Below are 22,641 nucleotides of genomic sequence, written 5' to 3' on the forward strand. Positions count from 1 at the left end.
TGAACTTGAACTGACAAGGACGCATCCTAAAGTCCTCTGGGTGAAAGGGTGGAGCTGTCCACAAGGAGAGTGGTGCTGAAGGCACAGAAAGGGTAGGGCGTGGCTGCAGTGGACATGCTGGAGAGAGCTGGAGAAAGCAGAGGGTGGGGTGAGGACGTCAGAAGAGTGTGCGGCTATAAAAAGCTGCACGCTTGCTTCAGGACAGTCTCCAACCTCTTCTCTCCCCTCAGAGATCAGACCGAGATAGCAACCATGAGCCACTCTTCCATGCACACTTCCACGTCCTACAGGCGTACCTTTGGCAGTCCACACCCCGTCTCCATGTCCTCCTACTCAAGCGGGTCCTCCCGCACGCCCGTCTCCGGGGGCCGCTACCTGCGCTCCATGTCCCCCATGGTGTCGTCCCGCTCCGCCGCCTACCACCAGCAACGCTCCCGTCCCGCCGTCCAACCCCAGCGCCTCACCTACGACAAGGTGGACTTTACCATGGCCGAGGCCATCAACCAGGAGTTCCTCACCACCCGCAGCAACGAGAAGGCCGAGCTGCAGGAGCTCAACGACCGCTTTGCCAGCTTTATCGAGAAAGTGCGCTACCTGGAGCAGCAGAACGGCGCGCTGACGCAGGAGCTGACCCTCTTCAAGGGCCAGCAGCAGCAAGGCCAGCCCAACCGCGCCTCCGAGATCTTCCAGGACGAGCTGAGGGAGATGCGGCGCCAGATGGACGCCATCGGCAAGGAGAGGGACCAGTACCAAGTGGAGCGGGACAACCTGGCAGAGGACCTGGCCCTGATGAAGCAGAGGTTGGTAGCAACATGAAACCAGACCTTCCGTACATTGGCACTCAAATACGGCATATAGGCTTCTATTGACACTTACTATACTACTGTCCTGGTCTAGACTTTGGAGACACTTTTGCCTTCCATTCAAGGAGAATGTGTCTAGCAGCTTGTCTCCAACAGCTAAACACACAAATATACATACATGTACATACAGTCGATAGATGGATGGATGGATGATGAACGGATGGATGGATGGAAGGATGATAGATGGACGATGAATGGATAGATGGATGGATGGATGATTAATGGATGGATGGATAGATGCTGTATAGGGTGTGGCCCAGCAGACTCTACTACAATTTTCTTGTTGCAGTACAAACAAAAAACTAAATAAAAAAATAAAATACGTTCTTCTATAGACAGTTACTATACTACTGTACTGGTCTAGACTTTGGAGACACTTTTGCTTTCCGTTCAAGGGAAACGTGTCTTGCAGCTTGTCTCCAACAGCTAAACACACAAATATACATATATACATACAGTCGATAGATAGCTAGATAGATGGATGGATGGATCGACAGATGCTGTATAGGGTGTGGCCCAGCAGACTGTACTACAACTATCTTGTAGCAGTACAAACAAAAAACTAAATAAATAAATAAATGTTCTTCTACAGACACTTACTATACTACTGTACTGGTCTAGACTTTGGAGACACTTTTGCCTTCCATACAAGTTTTTTGGTTTCTTCCAAAAAACGTAACATCCTGGTGCAAATGATCATGAAATAATGTCCTTCAATGAGTCACACGTTTCGTCCAAAACCCTTTCTGCTTGCTTTAAATGGGAAATTGTAGTGCCATCTGGTGGACGGATATAAGAATGACAAGTGAAGACCTGGCACAATTGCTGGATAATGGGACGCACGAGTGCCAGCTGCTGATCATTTTTTAGCAGGTTTTCATGCCTCCACAGAAATATATATTGTTTTTTTAAGTATTGGAATTTGCTGACTTTTTGAGCATATTAGAGCCCTGTTGGTGGAAATAGTCTTCACCAGAAAAGGACTAAATTCAAGACTAAACAAGTTAATCCAAATGAGAACCAGCCAGGGCTCCTTCTCCCCAATCACTTCCTGGATTGAATGACTTGCATTTTCATCTCAGCGCAGCAAATCGTTATTTATGATTTATTATCCTGCGATGGCTCCCCGGGTGACTTGGCCCTTCCATGGCGTCACCATGGCATCACCATGACGTCCACGCTGTTCACATGAAAAAGGGGTGGGGTCAGCGGGGGCGCAGGGAGGAAATGGGTGCAGCAGGAAGAAAAAAAGACCAAATCAATGTGAGTCCGTGGCTCCATTAGGTGAGTTGTCCCATTGCGTTAAATAAATGGTGCCATTAGGAGGAGAGGCCCACATGAATTAAAGATGAGGAACGTTAATCTATTTCATGTCCAGCATGACTTTGTCTGGACATGGCAGATGGAGGACGACATGTTGGCTCCATGAAGACATGAAGAAACTTTCCAAAGACGTCTCATCACGTACTTAAAATGATGTCATCTTTATTGCACTTTTTCTTTTTTGTGACAAGATGGTCAACCTTTTAGCAGGAGAAGATGACCTTCTTGAACTTCTGGGATTTTACATTTAATAGTATCACTAAATTACTTGTAATATTCTCACTATTTTATATTTAATAATCTCACTATTTTGCATTTAACAGTATCACTATTTTACATTTAACCTGCTCACTATTTTACATTTAGTATCTTCACTATTTTACATTTAATATCCTCACTATTTTACATTTAATACCCTCACTATTTTACATTTGATATCGTCACTATTTTACATTTATAATACCCTCACTATTTTACATGAATAATACTCACTATTTTAAATTTAATGTCCTCACTATTTTACATTTAATATCCTCACTATTTTACATTTAATACCCTCACTATTTTACATTTGATATCGTCACTATTTTACATTTATAATACCCTCACTATTTTACATGAATAATACTCTCTATTTTACATTTAATATTGTCACTATTTTACATTTAATATCCTTACTATTTTACATGTGTAATACTCACTATTTTACATTTAATATTGTCACTGTTTTACATTTAATATCTTTACTATTTTACATTTAATATCTTCACTATTTTACATTTAATATCCTCACTTTTTTACATTTAATGTTCTCACTAATTTACATTTAATATCCTCAATATTTTACATTTAATATTCTCACTATTTTACATTTAATATTCTCACTATTTTACATTTAATATCCTCAATATTTTACATTTAATATTCTCACTATTTTACATTTAATGCCCTCACTATTTTACATTTGATATCGTCACTATTTTACATTTATAATACCCTCACTATTTTACATGAATAATACTCACTATTTTAAATTTAATGTCCTCACTATTTTACATTTAATATCCTTACTATTTTACATGTATTATCTTCACTATTTTACATGTGTAATACTCACTATTTTACATTTAATATTGTCACTGTTTTACATTTAATATCTTTACTATTTTACATTTAATATCTTCACTATTTTACATTTAATATCCTCACCTTTTTACATTTAATGTTCTCACTAATTTACATTTAATATCCTCAATATTTTACATTTAATATTCTCACTATTTTACATTTAATATCCTCAATATTTTACATTTAATATTCTCACTATTTTACATTTAATGCCCTCACTATTTTACATTTGATATCGTCACTATTTTACATTTATAATACCCTCACTATTTTACATGTATATTACTCACTATTTACTATTTAATATTGTCACTATTTTACATTTAATATCCTTACTCTTTTATATTTAATATCCTCACTATTTTATATTTTATATTTTCTCTATTTTACATTTTATATCCTCACTATTTTACATTTAATATCCTCACTAATTTACATTTATTATCCTTACTATTTCACATTTAATATCCTCACTATTTAACATTTAATATCCTCACTGTTACATTTAATATCCTCACTATTTTACATTTCCTATTGTCACTATTTTACATTTAATATTCTCACTATTTTATATTTAATATTCTCACTAATTTATATTTAATATCTTCTCTATTTTTCATTTAATATCTTCACGATTTTACATTTAATATCCTCACTATTTTACATTTAATTTTCTCACTATTTTACATTTAATTTTCTCACTATTTTACATTTGTTATCCTCACTGTTTTACATTTAATATCCTCACTATTTTACATTTAATATCCTCACTATTTTACATTTAATATTCTCTCTATTTTACATTTAATATCCTCACTATTTTACATTTTATAGTCTCACTATTTTACATTTAATATTCTCAGTATTTTACATTTAATATGACATGTGCCACCATCTTTATTGTACTTTTTCCTCTTAATGCTCTTTTTTCTGGCAAGACCGCCAACCTTCTAGCAGGAGAAGATGACCTTCTTGAAGTGCATTAGTGGAGAGGAGCAGCTGCTGGTCCCGCTGGGCACACTTTCAAAACCTTTTACAGGACATTCAATCAACACATTGATTACTCGGAGAGCATTTTCCCAGCTGATACCCTTTGTTTGGAAAGATTAGTGGTGCGCCTTTAAAGAAAGTGTGTGTGTGTGCGTGTGCGTGTGTGTGTGTGTGTGTTCTTGGAAAACCATTGCATCTAATAGAGAGTCAAATACTAGAGTCCGTGAACATTGCTCCAAAGTCAGGATTTTTTTGTTGATTTAATGTGCATACAAAAGTAAACATTGACAGGTGCAAAGGCAGCAATATATGATAAAACAAGACGGCAGCTAAAGAAGGACTTCCCTATTCATCCCCGAAAAAACCCACCAGGTGACCAGCTGATTTTACGACTTCCGGTGCTGACGTAAGACAACCCGCGTCCCATATGTGACCATAGGATGAACAAATACACTACGGGTTAATACTATAGTGGCCATTAACAGTTGGCTTCTACAGCTGGGTTGCCCAAAGTGCGGCACAGGGGTCATCTGTGGTCCATGACTCGTTTGTCATCGGCCCTAAGCAGATTACAAAAAACAAAAAATAGAGATCTCATTTGCACCCCTGGTGGTGAAACCTATCAAAATGAGGGTGGTCCCAAAATGCAGGGATTTTTCAAATTGACTGTGTGTCGGTTTTAAAAAAGCTCCCCCTCTGGTCAACATATGAAATGACAAGTGTGTGTAAAAATGGAAGTGCGCCCCCTTTGTCCAAAATTAATTAAAACAAATAAATAAATATGTATATAGAGACATACTGTAGTAACTTGAAGTAAATAATGAAGATTAAAAACCAATTACAAACAAAGAATAAAAAATAAAAATAACTATTTGTTATCCCTTTTTTATATTTGCATAGTTTGTATATATTATTAATGTTGTAAATAGAAATCTTTATATACCTAGAAAGGGTGGTCCTAAAGAGGTAGGCATTTTTCGAAGGTCTCAAGAATGTAACAAATACAAGAATGTGTGTTTGGGTGTGTGTGTGTGTGTGTGTGTGTGTTCTTGTATTTCTGCCCTTCTTGAGACATCAACAAGGAAAAGTAGCTTCCATATGAGGAGCTGTGAACAAGTTAGGACATAAATCCTGATCTCAATCCGGAAAACCCTTGCATCTAATAGAGAATGTCTACCCTGCCTTCCGACCGAATGCAGCTGGGATAGGATCCAGCACCCCCGCGAACCCAAACGGGTCAAGCAGTAGAAAATGGATGGATGGATGGATGGATGATTTGCACCCCTGGTGGTGAAAAATCAATCAATCAAAATTAAGGTGGTCCCAAAAAGCAGGGATTTTTCAAATTGACTGTGTGTCGGTTTTAAAAGTGTTCCCCCTCTGATCAACATATAAAATAACAAGTGTGTGTAAAAATCTGAAGTGCTCCCCCTCTGGCCAACATATGTAATAACAAGTGTGTGTAAAAAATGTAATTGCTCCCCCTTTGACCAAAATGTATTAAAAAAAAAAAATGTATATAGATACATACTGTAATAACTTTAAGTAAATTATGAAGATTAAAAACCAATTACAAACAAAAAAATATTGTCTAAAAGCTTACCTTTTTTATATTTGCATAGTTTGTATATATTATTAATGTTTTAAATACAAATCTTTATAAATCTAGAAAGAGGGGTCCTAGAGGTAGGCATTTTTCGGAGGTCTCAAGAAGGTAATAAATACAAGAATGTGTGTGTGTCCTGCAGGCTGGAAGAAGAAGCCCAGAAGAGGATGGATGCTGAGAACAACCTGGCTGTTTTCCGCAAGGTAAAAATTGGTTTTCTATTGAAAAAACGAACAATGTTTACGTTGTGAACAGCTTAGAGGATTTTATAACATTTGTTGATGTGGTTCTACTTTGGTTTTAGCATTGAAAGCCAAACCACTAAGGTCACAATTCCTCATTTGTTTATAAATACATAAATAAAATAAAAATATATTTCTATATTTCATTACATTCAGTAAATAAAGTAATCTTTCAATATCAGCAGTAATTTCTTCCAAAAACTGTCGCAAAAATCGGACAAAGGAATTTTAAATTAATGGTTTCCACTTTGTACTTCGCCTTCCGGTCGAATGCAGCTGGGATAGGCTACATCCCCACCCCCCACCCCCACCCCACATTTGATATCCTCACTATTTTACATTTAATATCCTCACTATTTTACATTTAATATCTTCACTATTTTACATTTAATATCCTCTGTAATTTATATTTAATATCCTCACTATTTTACATTTAATATCCTCACTAATTTACATTTAATATCCTCACTATTTTACATTTAATATCCTCACTAATTCACTTTTAATATCCTCACTAATTTCTTCCTAAAACTGAAGCAAACATCTTACAAATTAATATTGTTTTCCACTTTACTGCATGCTTTGAATGGGAAAATGTAGCACCATCTGGTGGACAAATGTAAAAGTGACACATTTAACACCAATAGTGCAAATACAAAAGATTGTGTTAGTTTACGCTAAGATAAATGAGGGCTCTAAAAATGCATTTTTAATGGTTTTAATTGGTTATTATTTCGTATTTAGGAACAAATATGTCATGTTTTGTGTGTAGCTTTGCCATTTTAGACCCTTTTAACAAAGATTTTAGGTAATATCTTTTGGCCAATTTACCCTTGCGTAGTCATTTAATATCCTTACTAATTTACATTTAATATCCTCACTATTTTACACTTAATATCCTCACTATTTTACATTTAATATCCTTACTATTTTACATTTAATATCCTCACTCTTTTACATTTAATATCCTCACTGTTTTACATTTAATATCCTCACTATTTTACATTTAATATCCTCACTATTTTACATTTAATATCCTTACTATTTTACATTTAATATCCTCACTGTTTTACATTTAATATCCTCACTATTTTACATTTAATATCCTCACTAATTTCTTACAACAACTGAAGCAAACATCTTACAAATTAATATTGTTTTCCACTTTGCTGCATGCTTTGAATGGGAAAATGTAGCACCATCTGGTGGAAAAATATAAAAGTGACACATTTAACACCAATAGTGCACATATAAAAGATTGTTTTAGTTCACGCAAAGATAAATGAGGGCTCTAAAAATGCATTTTTAATGGTTTTAATTGGTTATTCTTTCGTATTTAGGAACAAATATGTAATGTTTTGTGTGTAGCGTTGCCATATTAGACCCTTTTAACAAAGATTTTAGGGAATATCTTATGACAAATTTACCCTTGCATAGTCAATCAATCAATCAATCAATGTTTATTTATATAGCCCTAAATCACAAGTGTCTCAAAGGGCTGTACAAGCCACAACGACATCCTCGGTACAGAGCCCACATACGGGCAAGGAAAACTCACCCCAGTGGGACGTCAATGTGAATGACTATGAGAAACCTTGGAGAGGACCGCATATGTGGGTAACCCCCCACCCCCTAGGGGAGACCGAAAGCAATGGATGTCGAGTGGGTCTGACATGATATTGTGAAAGTCCAACACATCAGCGAAAGTCCAGTCCATAGTGGGGCCAGCAGGAACCATCCCGAGTGGAGACGGGTCAGCAGCGTAGAGATGTCCCCATCTGATGGACAGGCTAGCGGTCCACCCCTGGTTGGGAGCAGAGTAGAAAATAAAATAAAATATACGGCAGATCAACTGGTCTAAAAAGGGAGTCTATTTAAAGGCTAGAGTATACAAATGAGTTTTAAGATGAGACTTAAATGCTTCTACTGAGGTAGCATCTCTAACTTTTACCGGGAGGGCATTCCATAGTATTGGAGCCCGAATAGAAAACGCTCTATAGCCCGCAGACTTTTTTTGGGCTCTGGGAATCACTAATAAGCCGGAGTTCTTTGAACGCAGATTTCTTGCCGGGACATATGGTACAATACAATCGTCAAGATAGGCAGGAGCTTGACCGTGTAGTATTTTATACGTAAGTAGTAAAACCTTAAAGTCGCATCTTAGGTGCACAGGAAGCCAGTGCAAGTGAGCCAGTATAGACGTAATATGATCAAACTTTCTTGTTTTTGTCAAAAGTCTAGCAGCCGCATTTTGTACCATCTGTAATCTTTTAATGCTAGACATAGGGAGGCCCGAAAATAAAACGTTACAGTAATCGAGACGAGATGTAACGAACGCATGGATAATGATCTCAGCATCGCTTGTGGACAAAATGGAACGAATTTTAGCGATATTACGGAGATGAAAGATGGCCGTTTTAGTAACACTCTTAATGTGTGACTCAAACGAGAGAGTTGGGTCGAAGATAATACCCAGATTCTTTACCGAGTCGCCTTGTTTAATTGTTTGGTTGTCAAATGTTAAGGTGGTATTATTAAATAGATGTCGGTGTTGAGCAGGACCGATAATCAGCATTTCCGTTTTCTTAGCGTTGAGTTGCAAAAAGTTAGCGGACATCCATTGTTTAATTTCATTAAGACACGCCTCCAGCTGACTACAATCCGGCGTGTTGGTCAGCTTTAGGGGCATGTAGAGTTGAGTGTCATCCGCATAACAGTGAAAGCTAACACCGTATTTGCGTATGATGTCACCTAGCGGCAGCATGTAAATACTAAAGAGTGCAGGGCCAAGAACCGAACCCTGGGGAACTCCGCACGTTACCTTAACATAGTCCGAGGTCACATTGTTATGGGAGACGCACTGCATCCTGTCAGTAAGATAAGAGTTCAACCAAGACAAGGCTAAGTCTGTCATCCCAATACGCGTTTTGATACGCTCTAATAAAATATTATGATCAACAGTATCGAAAGCGGCGCTGAGATCAAGAAGCAGCAACATAGATGAAGCATCAGAATCCATCGTTAGCAATAGATCATTAGTCACTTTTGCGAGAGCTGTCTCCGTAGAGTGATTTGCCCTGAAACCGGACTGAAAAGGTTCACAGAGATTGTTAGATGCTAAGTGTTCATTTAGCTGCTGTGCTACAATTTTTTCGAGGATTTTCGAGATAAACGGAAGGTGGGACACCGGCCGGTAGTTTACCAGGAGATCAGGATCGAGGTTAGGTCTTTTGAGTAGAGGATGAATAACCGCTTTTTTGAATGCTAGGGGAACAGTGCCAGAGGAAAGTGATAAGTTTATAATATTTAACACTGATGGACCTAATAATACAAAAAGCTCCTAGATAAGTTTCCCAGGAATTGGGTCAAGTAAACATGTTGTTTGTTTTGTCCCATTTACACATTTTGACAATTCCTCCAATGTTATTTCATCAAAGAGAGAGAAACTATTTTGGAGGGCGGTATCCGTCGTATATACAGTCGTATTTGTGTTAATAGAACCCAGTTGTAGCTGAGATGCATTGTCTTTAATCTCTTTTCTAATGACTTCAATTTTCTTATTAAAGAAATTCATAAAGTCATCTGCTGAGTGGGTGGAGCTACTGGGAGGAGTCCCTTGTTGGGTTAGCGATGCTACTGTACTAAACAGAAATTTAGGATCATTTTTGTTGAGGTGGATGAGATTTGAGTAATATTTAGCTTTAGCTGAGGTAAGCATGCGTTTATAAGTTATTAAACTATCACACCATGCTTGATGGAAAACCTCAAGTTTAGTCGCACGCCATTTGCGTTCCAGCTTTCTACATGATAATTTCTGGGCTTTAGTTTCTTCTGTAAACCATGGGGTACGCCTTTTAGGGGCCCTTTTTAGCTTTAGCGGTGCTACACTATCAATGGTGTCGCGCAGGGCGTCATTAAAGTTGTTAGTGAGGTTATCAATAGAGCCCACATAATTTGGGAATGGTGCCATTACCGAAGGCAGTAGGTCAGTAAGAGTCGTCGTTGTGGCAGCATTAATGTTGCGGCTGCTATAGTAGTTATTATTATTATTATTAGTTTGTTGACAATGAGTCAGAACTTCAAATTTTATAAGGTAATGATCGGACATTACTTTAGTGTACGGGAGTATCGTAACTTTAGAGGTGGTGACACCCCTGACAAGCACTAGATCTATCGTATTACCGTTGCGATGCGTGGGTTCATTTATTATTTCTGTAAGACCACAGCTATCAATTATAGTCTGGAGCGCCACGCATGGAGGGTCCGATGGGGTATTCATATGGATATTAAAGTCCCCCATTATGATTATATTGTCGGTGTGCGTCACTAGATCAGCAACAAACTCTGAGAATTCGCTGATGAAGTCCGAATAGGGCCCAGGGGGGCGGTAGATAACAGCCAGGTGGAGAGGCAGCGGTGTGACAAACCTCAAAAGTGAGCACCTCAAACGAGTTGTATTTATTATTTAGGTTAGGTGTAAGATTATAGTTTTCATTGTATATTAGTGCGACACCCCCTCCCCTTTTAAGAGGTCGGGCAACATGTGTATTGGTATAGTTAGGAGGAGATGCCTCATTTAGCGCAAAAAAATCGTCTGGTTTGAGCCAGGTCTCGGCGAGACCAACGATGTCAAGTTTGTTGTCTCTAATGACTTCATTAACTAATAACGTTTTGGAAGATAATGATCTTATGTTTAAAAAGCCCATATTATAGGTAGTGGGCTGTTTTGAGGATTGTTTGTTGAAATTATCCGAAGTAGCAATATTAACAATGTTGCGTTTATTATGCGTATTGCACTTTAAATAGTTTCGACCATATCTAGGAATTGATACGACGGGGATATTCAGATTGTTTGCTTGATGTTGCGATAAACTGAATGCATCATAGTTAGCTACCTCAGTACAATGTATGTCTGCCTCTGACACGGTCACAAAAGAAAAAAAATTATGTGAGTTGTGTTTTATTCTAAGAGAATTGCTATGTGTGCAGGGATTATCCAGCCTGACGCCGGCTAGTTCTAGTTTAAATGGCTTCTTACCCGGAGACTCCACGCTTCTTTGATTAGCTTTTCTCTTTGTTGTTAGCCCCGCTCGGCATCCCCGCTTCTGCTTCCGCTCGCACCGCTTACGTCGTCTCCATTGGCGGTCACCGCTAGCACTTGACTCCGCTGCTACAAAGGCCGCTCGATGTAGCCCGCGAAGTATTCCCATGCTAGCGAGGAGGTCCACCGTACATGCATCTTTCAGTCTATAACGACCCGATCCATCCACATCCAGAATTGTCTGTCGGTCGTATGTGATCACAGAGTGTTCACGCTTTGAGCCAGCCATGAAATTGACAGAAATGACGGGTGTTTTTTGCCAAATCGCTCTACACTCCCAAGAGCATTAGCGAGCCGGAGCATAGTCATGCGCCGCCATCTTTTAAGATAAATATCTTATGGCAAATTTACCCTTGCATAGTCATTTAATATCCTCACTAATTTACATTTAATATCCTCACTATTTTACATTTAATATCCTAACTATTTTACATTTAATATACTCACTAATTTACATTTAATATCCTCACTATTTTACATTTAATATCCTTGCTAATTTACATTTAATATCCTCACTAATTTACATTTAATATCCTCACTATTTTACATTCAATATCCTCACTAATTTCTTCCAAAAACTGAAGCAAACATCCTACAAATTAATATTGTTTTCCACTTTGCTGCATGCTTTGAATGGGAAAATGTAGCACCATCTGGTGGACAAATGTAAAAGTGACACATTTAACACCAGTAGTGCAAATACAAAAGATTGTGTTAGTTTACGCTAAGATAAATGAGGGCTCTAAAAATGCATTTTTAATGGTATTAATTGGTTATTCTTTCGTATTTAGGAACAAATATGTCATGTTTTGTGTGTAGCTTTGCAATTTTAGACTGTTTTAACAAAGATTTTAGGGAATATCTTATGGCAAATTTACCCTTGCATAGTCATTTAATATCCTCACTAATTTACATTTAATATCCTCACTATTTTACATTTAATATCCTCATTAATTTACATTTAATATCCTCACTATTTTACATTTAATATCTTCACTAATTTACATTTAATATCCTCACTAATTTACATTTAATATCCTCACTATTTTACATTTAATGTCCTCAATATTTTACATTTAATATCCTCACTAATTTACATTTAATATCCTCACTATGTTACATTTAATATCCTCACTAATTTACATTTAATGTCCTCACTATTTTACATTTAATATCCTCACTAATTTACATTTAACGTCCTCACTATTTTACATTTAATATCCTCACTATTTTACATTTAATATCCTCACTATTTTACATTTAATATCCTCACTATTTTACATTTAATATCCTAACTAATTTACATTTAATATCCTCACTATATGACATTTAATATCCTCACTGTTTTACATTTAATATCTTCACTAATTTTAATTTACTAGTGTCACTATTATACATTTAATATCCTCACTATTTTAAATTTCATACCTTCACTGTTTTACATTTAATATCCTCACTATTTTACAATTACTATTGTCACTATTTTACATTGAATATCTTCACTAATTTACATTTAATATCCTCACTAATTTACATTTAATATCCTCACTATTTTACATTTAATGTCCTCACTATTTTACATTTAATATCCTCACTATTTTACATTTAATATCCTCACTATGTTACATTTAATATCCTCACTAATTTACATTTAATGTCCTCACTATTTTACATTTAATATCCTCACTAATTTACATTTAACGTCCTCACTATTTTACATTTAATATCCTCACTATTTTACATTTAATATCCTCACTATTTTACATTTAATATTCTCACTATTTTACATTTAATATCCTAACTAATTTACATTTAATATCCTCACTATATGACATTTAATATCCTCACTGTTTTACATTTAATATCTTCACTAATTTTAATTTACTATTGTCACTATTATACATTTAATATCCTCACTATTTTAAATTTCGTACCCTCACTGTTTTACATTTAATATCCTCACTATTTTACAATTACTATTGTCACTATTTTACATTGAATATCTTCACTAATTTACATTTAATATCCTCACTATTTTACATTTAATATCCTCACTATTTTACATTTAATATCTTCACTATTTTACATTTAATACTCTCACTAATTTCTTCCAAAAACTGAAGCAAACATCTTACAAATTAATATTGTTTTCCACTTTGCTGCATGCTTTGAATGGGAAAATGTAGCACCATCTGGTGGACAAATTTAAAAATGACCTGTGAATAAATGTCTGACTGTTGCATTGCTGCGACCACCAGGACGTGGACGACGCCACGTTATCCCGCCTGGAGCTGGAAAGGAAGATCGAGTCACTGATGGACGAGATCGAGTTCCTCAAGAAGATGCACGACGAAGTAGGTTCTTCACAGGTTTTGGTGAAAGTTTGTGGGTGGAAGATGAAAAAGTAAGACGTGCCACCGATCCTTAGGAAATCCAGGATGTTCAGGTGAGTGTGCAAACGCAGCAGCTGAGCATGCAGGTGGACCACAGCTCCCGACCGGACCTCACTGGGGCCCTGAGGGACATCAGGGCCCAATATGAAACCATTGCCGTGAAGAACATGCAAGAATCTGACGACTGGTACAAGTCCAAGGTTGGCAGCCCCACACTCCAAGACCGGGACTACAGACACACTCATTGTTTTCTTCACGTGTGAAGTTTGCAGATTTGACCGAGTCCGCAAAGCGCAACGGTGACGCCTTGAAACAGGCCAAGCAGGAGGCCAGTGAGTCCAGGAGGCAGATCCAGTCCCTCAACTGCGAGGTCGATGCCGTGAAGAACACGGTGAGCTCCACACCCCAAACCTGCTTCTTTTGATTTGGCTTTTACCTGATATTAATTATTTTATTGAAGTAATTTGTAATTGATCCTATTAGTTATGCAATATTTTATTTAGTTCTATTTATTTATTATGTATTTATTGTACCTTCATTTTATTTAATTGTATTTTATTTTATTTATTTATTTTTTGTAATTTTTTTATTTTTATTTTGGTCTTAAAACTAAAGATAAAGGTGAATTTATAACACTAAAACGCCCTCAGGAAGAGGTGCTTTAAGACATGGCTAGCTAGCTAGCGGCTAACGTCCATCCGCAGTCGGCAGTGTTTTAGCTACTTCTAAATCACTAATCCTCGTCTCCATGGCAACAAATAAAGTAAGTTTCTTACATGTACCATTATCACTGGAAGATGAGGAATAGCTAAATATGCTTCACTACACACCGTAGGATACAATAGCTCACCGGCGTCAAGATGTAAACAAATGCCGTGGGTGGATCTACACCTGATATCCACTGTAATGATACCAAGTACAAGAGCGTATCTAGGCGATACTACTATGATTATATTGATATTTTCTTATTGTCACAAAAATCTTTTTTCCTTTTTTTAAAATGTATATTACGTTTATAAAGTCAGTAAATATGTCCCTGGACACATGAGGACTTTGAATATGACCATTGTATGATCCTGTAACTACTTGGTATCGGATTGATACCTAAATTTGTGGTATCATCCAAAACTAATGTAAAGTATCAAACAACAGAAGAATAAGTGATTATTACATTTTAACAGAAGTGTAGATAGAACATGTTAAAACAGAAAATAACCAGATATTAACAGTAAATGAACAAATAATCAATTGTTACAGTTTGTCCCTGACAATGTTGACAAAATAATAGAATATAAATGACACAGTATGTTACTGCATACATCAGCAGACTAATTAGGAGTCTTTGTTTGTTTACTTACTACTAAAAGACAAGTTGTCTAGTATGTTCACTATTTTATTTAAGGACTAAATTGCAATAATAAACATATGTTTAATGTACACTAAGATTTGTTGTTAATATCTGTTTTTTATTTGTATTAATTTTTTTCTATTAATCTTCATATGTCTTACTTGTATTTTATCCTTCATCTCTACTCATGGTTCTTACTATTTTACAAGTTTGGTTATTTTTACTTTCCAACGTTCCTCAGATGAGCCATCTGCCTCAGTGGTTATCGGCCATGTTTGGGGGGGCCCTTTTGTGTCAGCGTCCTGGTGGCCATGGTCTGATGACCCCCTGGTGCAGATGGCTCCTGTGATAGTGTTTACTCACGTGGCTCCTCTGTACTCAGACATGCATTCATTTGTCCATATAGTTGCATGTGTGTGTGTGTTGTGTGTGTGTGTGTGTGTTTGTATATAAATAGAGCTTTTTCAATAAAGTTTGATTGATTGATTCACCGTCTCCCACGTCTCCAGAACGAAGCTCTGCTCAGGCAGATGCGGGACATGGAGGACCAGTTCGCCAACGAGATCGGCAACTACCAGGACAACGTGGGCAGGCTGGAGGACGAGATCCGCCACCTGAAGGACGAGATGGCTCGCCACCTGCGGGAGTACCAGGACCTCCTCAACGTCAAGATGGCGCTGGACATCGAGATCGCCACCTATCGCAAACTGCTGGAAGGGGAGGAGAGCAGGCGAGGGACCTTTGTCTCCTTTTCAACACTATTTGTTTAACATTTGTGTCTCCTTTCCAACAATATTTGTTTAACATTTGTGTCTCCTTTCCAACAATATTTGTTTAACATTTGTGTCTCCTTTCCAACATTTGTTTAACATTTGTGTCTCCTTTCCAACAATATTTGTCTAACATTTGTGTCTCCTTTCCAACAATATTTGTCTAACATTTGTGTCTCCTTTCCAACAATATTTGTTTAACATTTGTGTCTCCTTTCCAACAATATTTGTTTAACATCTGTGTCTCCTTTCCAACATTTGTTTAACATTTGTGTCTCCTTTCCAACAATATTTGTTTAACATTTGTGTCTCCTTTCCAACATTATTTGTTTAACATTCGTGTTTCATTTCCAACAATATTTGTTTAACATTTGTGTCTCCTTTCCAACAATATTTGTCTAACATTTGTGTCTCCTTTCCAACAATATTTGTCTAACATTTGTGTCTCCTTTCCAACAATATTTGACTTTGTCTCATGTTTCCTGTTCAGGATCACCGTACCCATCCTCAATCTTGGAATGACAAACCACCTTGGTGAGCGTGGTGAGTTCTCCTTGTCATATCCTTCTATCTTCAGGGTTCATGGGACTGGAACACCAAACTCTGGGCCCCCATACAGTCCTGAAGGGGGCCCCGTCCCTACCTGAACCCCACACACGCACTTGGTATATAAGAAGTCATTATTGCATGGATTTAACTGAAACCAGCATTTTAAAACACTTGGGATTAACATATCTAGAACACATCTAGAGTAACCTTTTTTTGGTTTTGTTTACGTTTTTGAGTTTACAAAAATGTGCCAACAAATTCTATATAAACAATAACTTATATAATTATATAACATGTCGTTATTCTCTTAAATACCATCATGAATCTGTACAGTTTTCCTTTACTTCAGAGTGTAAAGTAAAGATTCTCTGACTCTAGGGTTGTACGGTATACCGGTACTAGTATAGTATCGCGGTACTAATGAATCAAAAACGGTACTATACTCTGTTGGAAAAGTACTGGTTCCCAATTATTATTATTATTTTAAACGGGCATGACAGTGTGTCGTCACATCATGACATTGCTGGTTTTAGGAGCAGAGGAGCATGTTCGGCAGAGCGCACACACACGGAGTACTTACAAGCAGACACAGTGTGTAGACAGAAAAGGGAGAACGGGCGCATTTTGGCTTAAAAAGTAAAGATAAAGGTGAAGTTATAACCCTGAAACACCCTCAGGAAGAGGTGCTTTAAGACATGGCTAGCTAGCTAGCAGCTAACATCCATCCGGCAGTGTTTTAGCTACTTCTAAATCACTAATCCTGGCCTCCATAGCGACAAATAAAGTGAGTTTTTTACAATTACATTATCACTGGAGGACAAGGAATAGCTAAACATGCTTCACTACACACCGTAGGAGGATACAATAGCTCACCGGCGTCATTCCTGAATGTAAACAAATGCCATGGGTGAATCTACACCTGACATCTACTGTAATGATACCAAGTACAAGAGCGTATCTAGTCGATACTACTATGATTACATCGATATTTTTTAGCATCACAAACATTTATTTCGTTTTTTTTAATTCATATTATGTTTATAAAGTCAGGAAATACGTCCCTGGACACATGAGGACTTTGAATATGTCCAATGTATGATCCTGTAACTACTTGGTATCGGATTGATACCTAAATTTGTCGTATCATCTAAAACTAATGTAAAGTATCACACAACAGAAGAATAAGTGATTATTACATTTTAACAGAAGTGTAGATAGAACATGTTGAAACAGAAAATAAGCAGATATTAACAGTAAATGAACAAGTAGATTAATAATCAATTTTTACAGTTTGTCCCTCCTAATGTTGACAAAATAATAGAATATAAATGACACAATATGTTACTGCATACGTCATTAGACTAATTAGGAGTCTTTGTTTGTTTACTTACTACTAAAAGACAAGTTGTCTAGTATGTTCACTATTTTATTTAAGGACTAAATTGCAATAATAAACATATGTTTATTGCACCCTAAGATTTTTTGTTAAAATAAAGCCAATAATGAAATTTTTTGTGGTTCCCTTTATTTAGAAAAGTATCGAAATACATTTTGGTACCGGTATCAGTGTTCCTGTTCTGTAACCCTGTACACTGTTTGTTCGTCTAATCTTGAACGGGTTTGTGCTGAAAACAAAGTTTTGTTGTACTTGTGCAATGACAATAAAGACCTATCTATGTATCTACTTATTGGTATCAGGACAACCCTAATTTAATGTAAAAAAAAAACAACGTAAAAGTCATGCATGTCACACATTGTTTACAGTGAAGTCATCAATAGTGCTGGCTCAGCACTTTGCTGCTGACAAAATTGGTCGTGCTGCTGTAGTTTAAAATGTGAATTAATTACTTACTATTGTATGAAAATTAGGGGTGGGGGAAAAAATCGATTCGAATTCGAATCGCGATTCTGACGTTGTGCGATTCAGAATCGATTCTCATTTAAAAAAAATCTATTTATTTATTTATTTATTTTTTATTATTATTATTATTATTTTTTTTTTTTAATTAATCAATCCAACAAAACAATACACAGCAATACCATAACAATGCAATCCCTCATTGACATTATCATTAGACATTAAAATAAAAAAGAACAATAGTGTCACAGTGGCTTACACTTGCATCGCATCTCATAAACTTGACAACACACTGTGTCCAATATTTTCACAAAGATAAAATAAGTCATATTTTTGGTTCATTTAATAGTTAAAACAAATGTACATCATTGCAAACAGTTGATAAAACATTGTCCTTTAGAATTATAAAAGCTTTTTACAAAAATCTACTACTCTGCTTGCATGTCAGCAGACGGGGGTAGATCCTGCTGAAATCTATGTATTGAATGAATAGAGAATCCTTTTGAATCTTGGCAAAAATCTTAGCCACACGATTATCAAATGTAATAGGAAAATTAATTCATACTGACCAAACTGGCTTCATGGAAGGTCGACAATCTTCAGACAATACAAGGAAATTGTTTAATGTTATTTACTATGCTAGAAGTCTCCCTATCCCACAGCAGTATGTACTGTTGATGCGGAGAAGGCATTCGACCGCATAAACTGGTCATTTATGTTTTGCACATTACGTAAATTTGGATTTGGAGATAATTTTATACAATGGATTAAGATGCTTTATACAAGGCCCATGGCATCAGTCAAAACCAATAATCATATTTCACAACCTTTTTTTTTAAAAAGAGGAGTAAAACAGGGATGTCCTGCATCTGGATTATTATTTAATTTGGTTATTGAACCCTTAGCTGCAAAAATAAGAAGTGAAAATAATATTCATGGTATAAATATTGGCTCTCAGTATAATAAGCTATCGATGTATTGTGACGACATAATTTTTTTACCTGTCACATGTTAACTCCTGTCTTCTTTATATCAATAATGTCATCACTGAATATGGCTGTTTATCAGGGTATAAAGTTAATTGGGACAAATGTGACATATTACCACTTAATAAACACTGCAAGAAATTACAAGTTCAGAACTCCAAAATTAAATTGTATTGCATTATTATGGTATTGTTGTGTATTGTTTTCAAAAACAAAAAACAAAAAAAACAAAAAAATCGTTTTTGAATCGAGAATCGTTTTGAATTGAAAAAAAAATCGATTTTGAATCGAATCGTGACCCCTAGAATCGATTTTGAATCGAATCGTGGGACACCCAAACATTCCCAGCTCTAATGAAAATGTCTCCCTCCAGGCTGTAAATTGAGCATTTATTATTATTTACAAAAGTATAATGTTGGAGCCTAACCCTTTCAAATCAATGTGGTGTGTTCAGATTATGAACCCATGCCAGTCAGCGGCAGCAAGAGGACCGTTGTGATAAAGACTGTTGAGACCAGAGATGGAGAGGTATGCTTTTTCTTCAATAAATATACAAAACCCAAAAGCAGTGAAGTTGTCACGTTGTGTAAATAGTAAATAAAAACAGAATACAATGATTTGCAAATCCTTTTCAATTTATATTCAATTGAATAGACTGCAAAGACAAGATATTTAATGTTCGAACCGGAATGTTTTAAAAAAAATTGCAAATATTAGCTCATTTGAAATTTGATGCCTGCAACATGTTTCAAAAAAGCTGGCACAAGTGGCAAAAAAGACTGAGAAAGTTGAGGAATTCTCATCAAAGACTTATTTGGAACATCCCACAGGTGAACAGGCTAATTGGGAACAGGTGGGTGCCATACTTGGGTATAAAAGCAGCTTCCATGAAATGCTCAGTTATTCACAAACAAGGATGGGGGGAGGGTCACCACTTTGTCAACAAATGCGTGAGCAAATTGTCCAAGAGTCAAAAAACAACATTTCTCAACCAGCTATTGCACGGAATTTAGGGGTTTCACCATCTACGGTCCCTAATATCAAAAGGTTCAGAGAATCTGGAGAAATCACTGCACGTAAGCGATGATATTACGGACTTTCGATCCCTCAGGCGGTACTGCATCAAAAACAGACATCAATGTGTAAAGGATATCACCACATGGGCTCAGGAACACTTCAGATAACCACTGCCAGTAACTACAGTTGGTCGCTACATCTGTAAGTGCAAGTTAAAACTCTATGCAAAGCCAAAGCCATTTATCAACAACACCCAAAAACGCAGCCGGCTTCGCTGGGCCCGAGCTCATCTAAGATGGACTGATGCAATGTGGAAAAATATTCTGATCTGACGAGTCCACATTTCAAATTGTTTTTGGAAACTGTGGATGTCGTGTCCTCCGGAACAAAGAGGAAAAGAACCATCCGGACTGTTCTAGGCGCAAAGTTGAAAAGCCAGCATCTGTAATGGTATGGGGGTGTATTAGTGCTCAAGGCATGGGTAACTTACACATCTGTGAAGGCACCATTAATGCTGAAAGGTACATACAGGTTTTGGAGCAACATGTGTTGCCATCCAAGCAATGTTATCATAGACGCCCCTGCTTATTTTAGCAAGACAGTGCCAAGCCTTGTGTTACAACAGCGTGGCTTCATAGTAAAAGAGTGCGGGTACTAGACTGGCCTGCTTGTAGTCCAGGCCTGTCTCCCATTGAAAATGTGTGGCGCATTATGAAGCCTAAAATACCACAACGGAGACCCCCGGACTGTTGAACAACTTAAGCTGTACATCAAGCAAGAATGGGAAAGAATTCCACTTCAAAAATGTGTCTCCTCAGTTCCCAAACATTTACTGAGTGTTGTTAAAAGGAAAGGCCATGTAACACAGTGGTAAAAAACTTTTTTGCAATGTGTTGCTGCCTATAAATTCAAAGTTATTTGCAATAAAATAACACGTTTCTCAGTGTGAACATTAAATATCTTGTCTTTGCAGTCTATTCAATTGAATATAAGTTGAAAAGGATTTGCAAATCATTGTATTCTGTTTTTATTTACCATTTACACAACGTGACAACTTCACTGGTTTTGGGTTTTGCACTAATCGGTCTGTTGTTCCTTTCAGTGGAAATATTAACATCCTTGTTTAATCAGGTGGTGAAGGAATCCAAGACGGAGAAGGAGAGAGACTCGGGTCACTCCGACAAAGACGACAAGGACAACTGAGAAGAAGAAGAATGTGACCACCAAAAAACAAGCATATGAAAAAAATAATAATAATCATTCTGTGTTTCATTGCCAGGCAAACAGTAACTGAAGGCAGGTCAATCAGTACATTTAGACAGTGGATCACCTTGGTGCTAGGGAAGCTGCTCCTAAACACAGCTGTGTCATCCCTGGGACTAAAATCCCATCAACATACCAGTTGAGGCCTTTATTTGCCGTGCAATCCCGTGGAGCTCTTTGATGGCCACATGTTTGTAGCTTGCTATGTGCTTGAAGAGCAATTCGCCTAATGGCTTTACCTCCATTTAAAAATAAAGATGAAAACATCTCTTTCCCAGGCTTCGCCTAGTCCGCCCAACCAACCATATCACAACAAAATAGAAAAAAAAATTGTTAAACTCTAGAAAATGTTGAGAAAGTTGAATTATTGAGCATCAAATGGCTGTTTGTATTTGCCTCATTAAGGATGGATCATGTACTGTAGGTGCAAATAAACTTGAAGCAAGTCTAGAGTGTCAGTCCTCATTGCTCCTGATGAACTCACAAGACATACTAACCATGAGTAGAGATTAAAGATAAAATACAAGTAAGACATATGAAGATTAATAGAAAAAAATAAATACAAATAAAAAACAGATATTAACAACAAATCTTAGTGTACATTAAACATATGTTTATTATTGCTAAGTAGTCCTTAAATAAAATTGTGAACATACTAGACAACTTGTCTTTTAGTAGTAATTAAACAAACAAGGACTCCTAATTAGTCTGCTGACGTATGCAGTAACAAATTGTGTCATTTATATTCTATTATTTTGTCAAAATTGTCAGGGACAAACTGTAAAAATTGATTATGTTTTCATTTACTGTTAATATCTGGTTATTTTCTAGTTTAACATGTTCTATCTACACTTCTGTTAAATTGTAATAATCACTTATTCTTCTGTTGTTTGATACTTTACATTAGTTTTGGATGTTACCACAAATTTAGGTATCGATCCGATACCAAGTAGTTACAGAATCATACATTGGTCATATTCAAAGTCCTCATGTGTCCAGGGACATATTTCCTGACTTTATAAACACAATATTGATTTTTTTTAAAGGACAAAAGATTTTGTGATGATAAAAAATATTGACTAGATACACTCTTGTACTTGGTATCATTACAGTGGATGTCAGGTGTAGATCCACCCATGGAGTTTGTTTACATTGTGACGCCGGTGAGCTATTGTATCCTCCTACGGTGTGTAGTGAAGCATGT

At 36.5% G+C, this 22,641-nt stretch overlaps 1 protein-coding gene across 1 annotated transcript; it reads left to right on the forward strand.

The window, feature by feature from the left end:
- The first annotated feature begins 223 nt into the window (after positions 1 to 223).
- On the forward strand, positions 224 to 21,890 carry prph (peripherin). Its single transcript, XM_062055792.1, has 9 exons — positions 224 to 800; positions 6,053 to 6,113; positions 13,512 to 13,607; positions 13,682 to 13,846; positions 13,912 to 14,037; positions 15,504 to 15,724; positions 16,255 to 16,307; positions 19,612 to 19,685; positions 21,306 to 21,890. Exons 1-9 carry the CDS (start codon positions 253 to 255, stop codon positions 21,375 to 21,377), a joined length of 1,416 nt encoding a protein of 471 aa, XP_061911776.1. The 5' UTR covers positions 224 to 252; the 3' UTR covers positions 21,378 to 21,890.
- The last annotated feature ends 751 nt before the right edge of the window (positions 21,891 to 22,641 follow it).

Source organism: Entelurus aequoreus, linkage group LG01, assembly GCF_033978785.1.
Source record: "Entelurus aequoreus isolate RoL-2023_Sb linkage group LG01, RoL_Eaeq_v1.1, whole genome shotgun sequence".
Taxonomy (NCBI): domain Eukaryota; kingdom Metazoa; phylum Chordata; class Actinopteri; order Syngnathiformes; family Syngnathidae; genus Entelurus; species Entelurus aequoreus.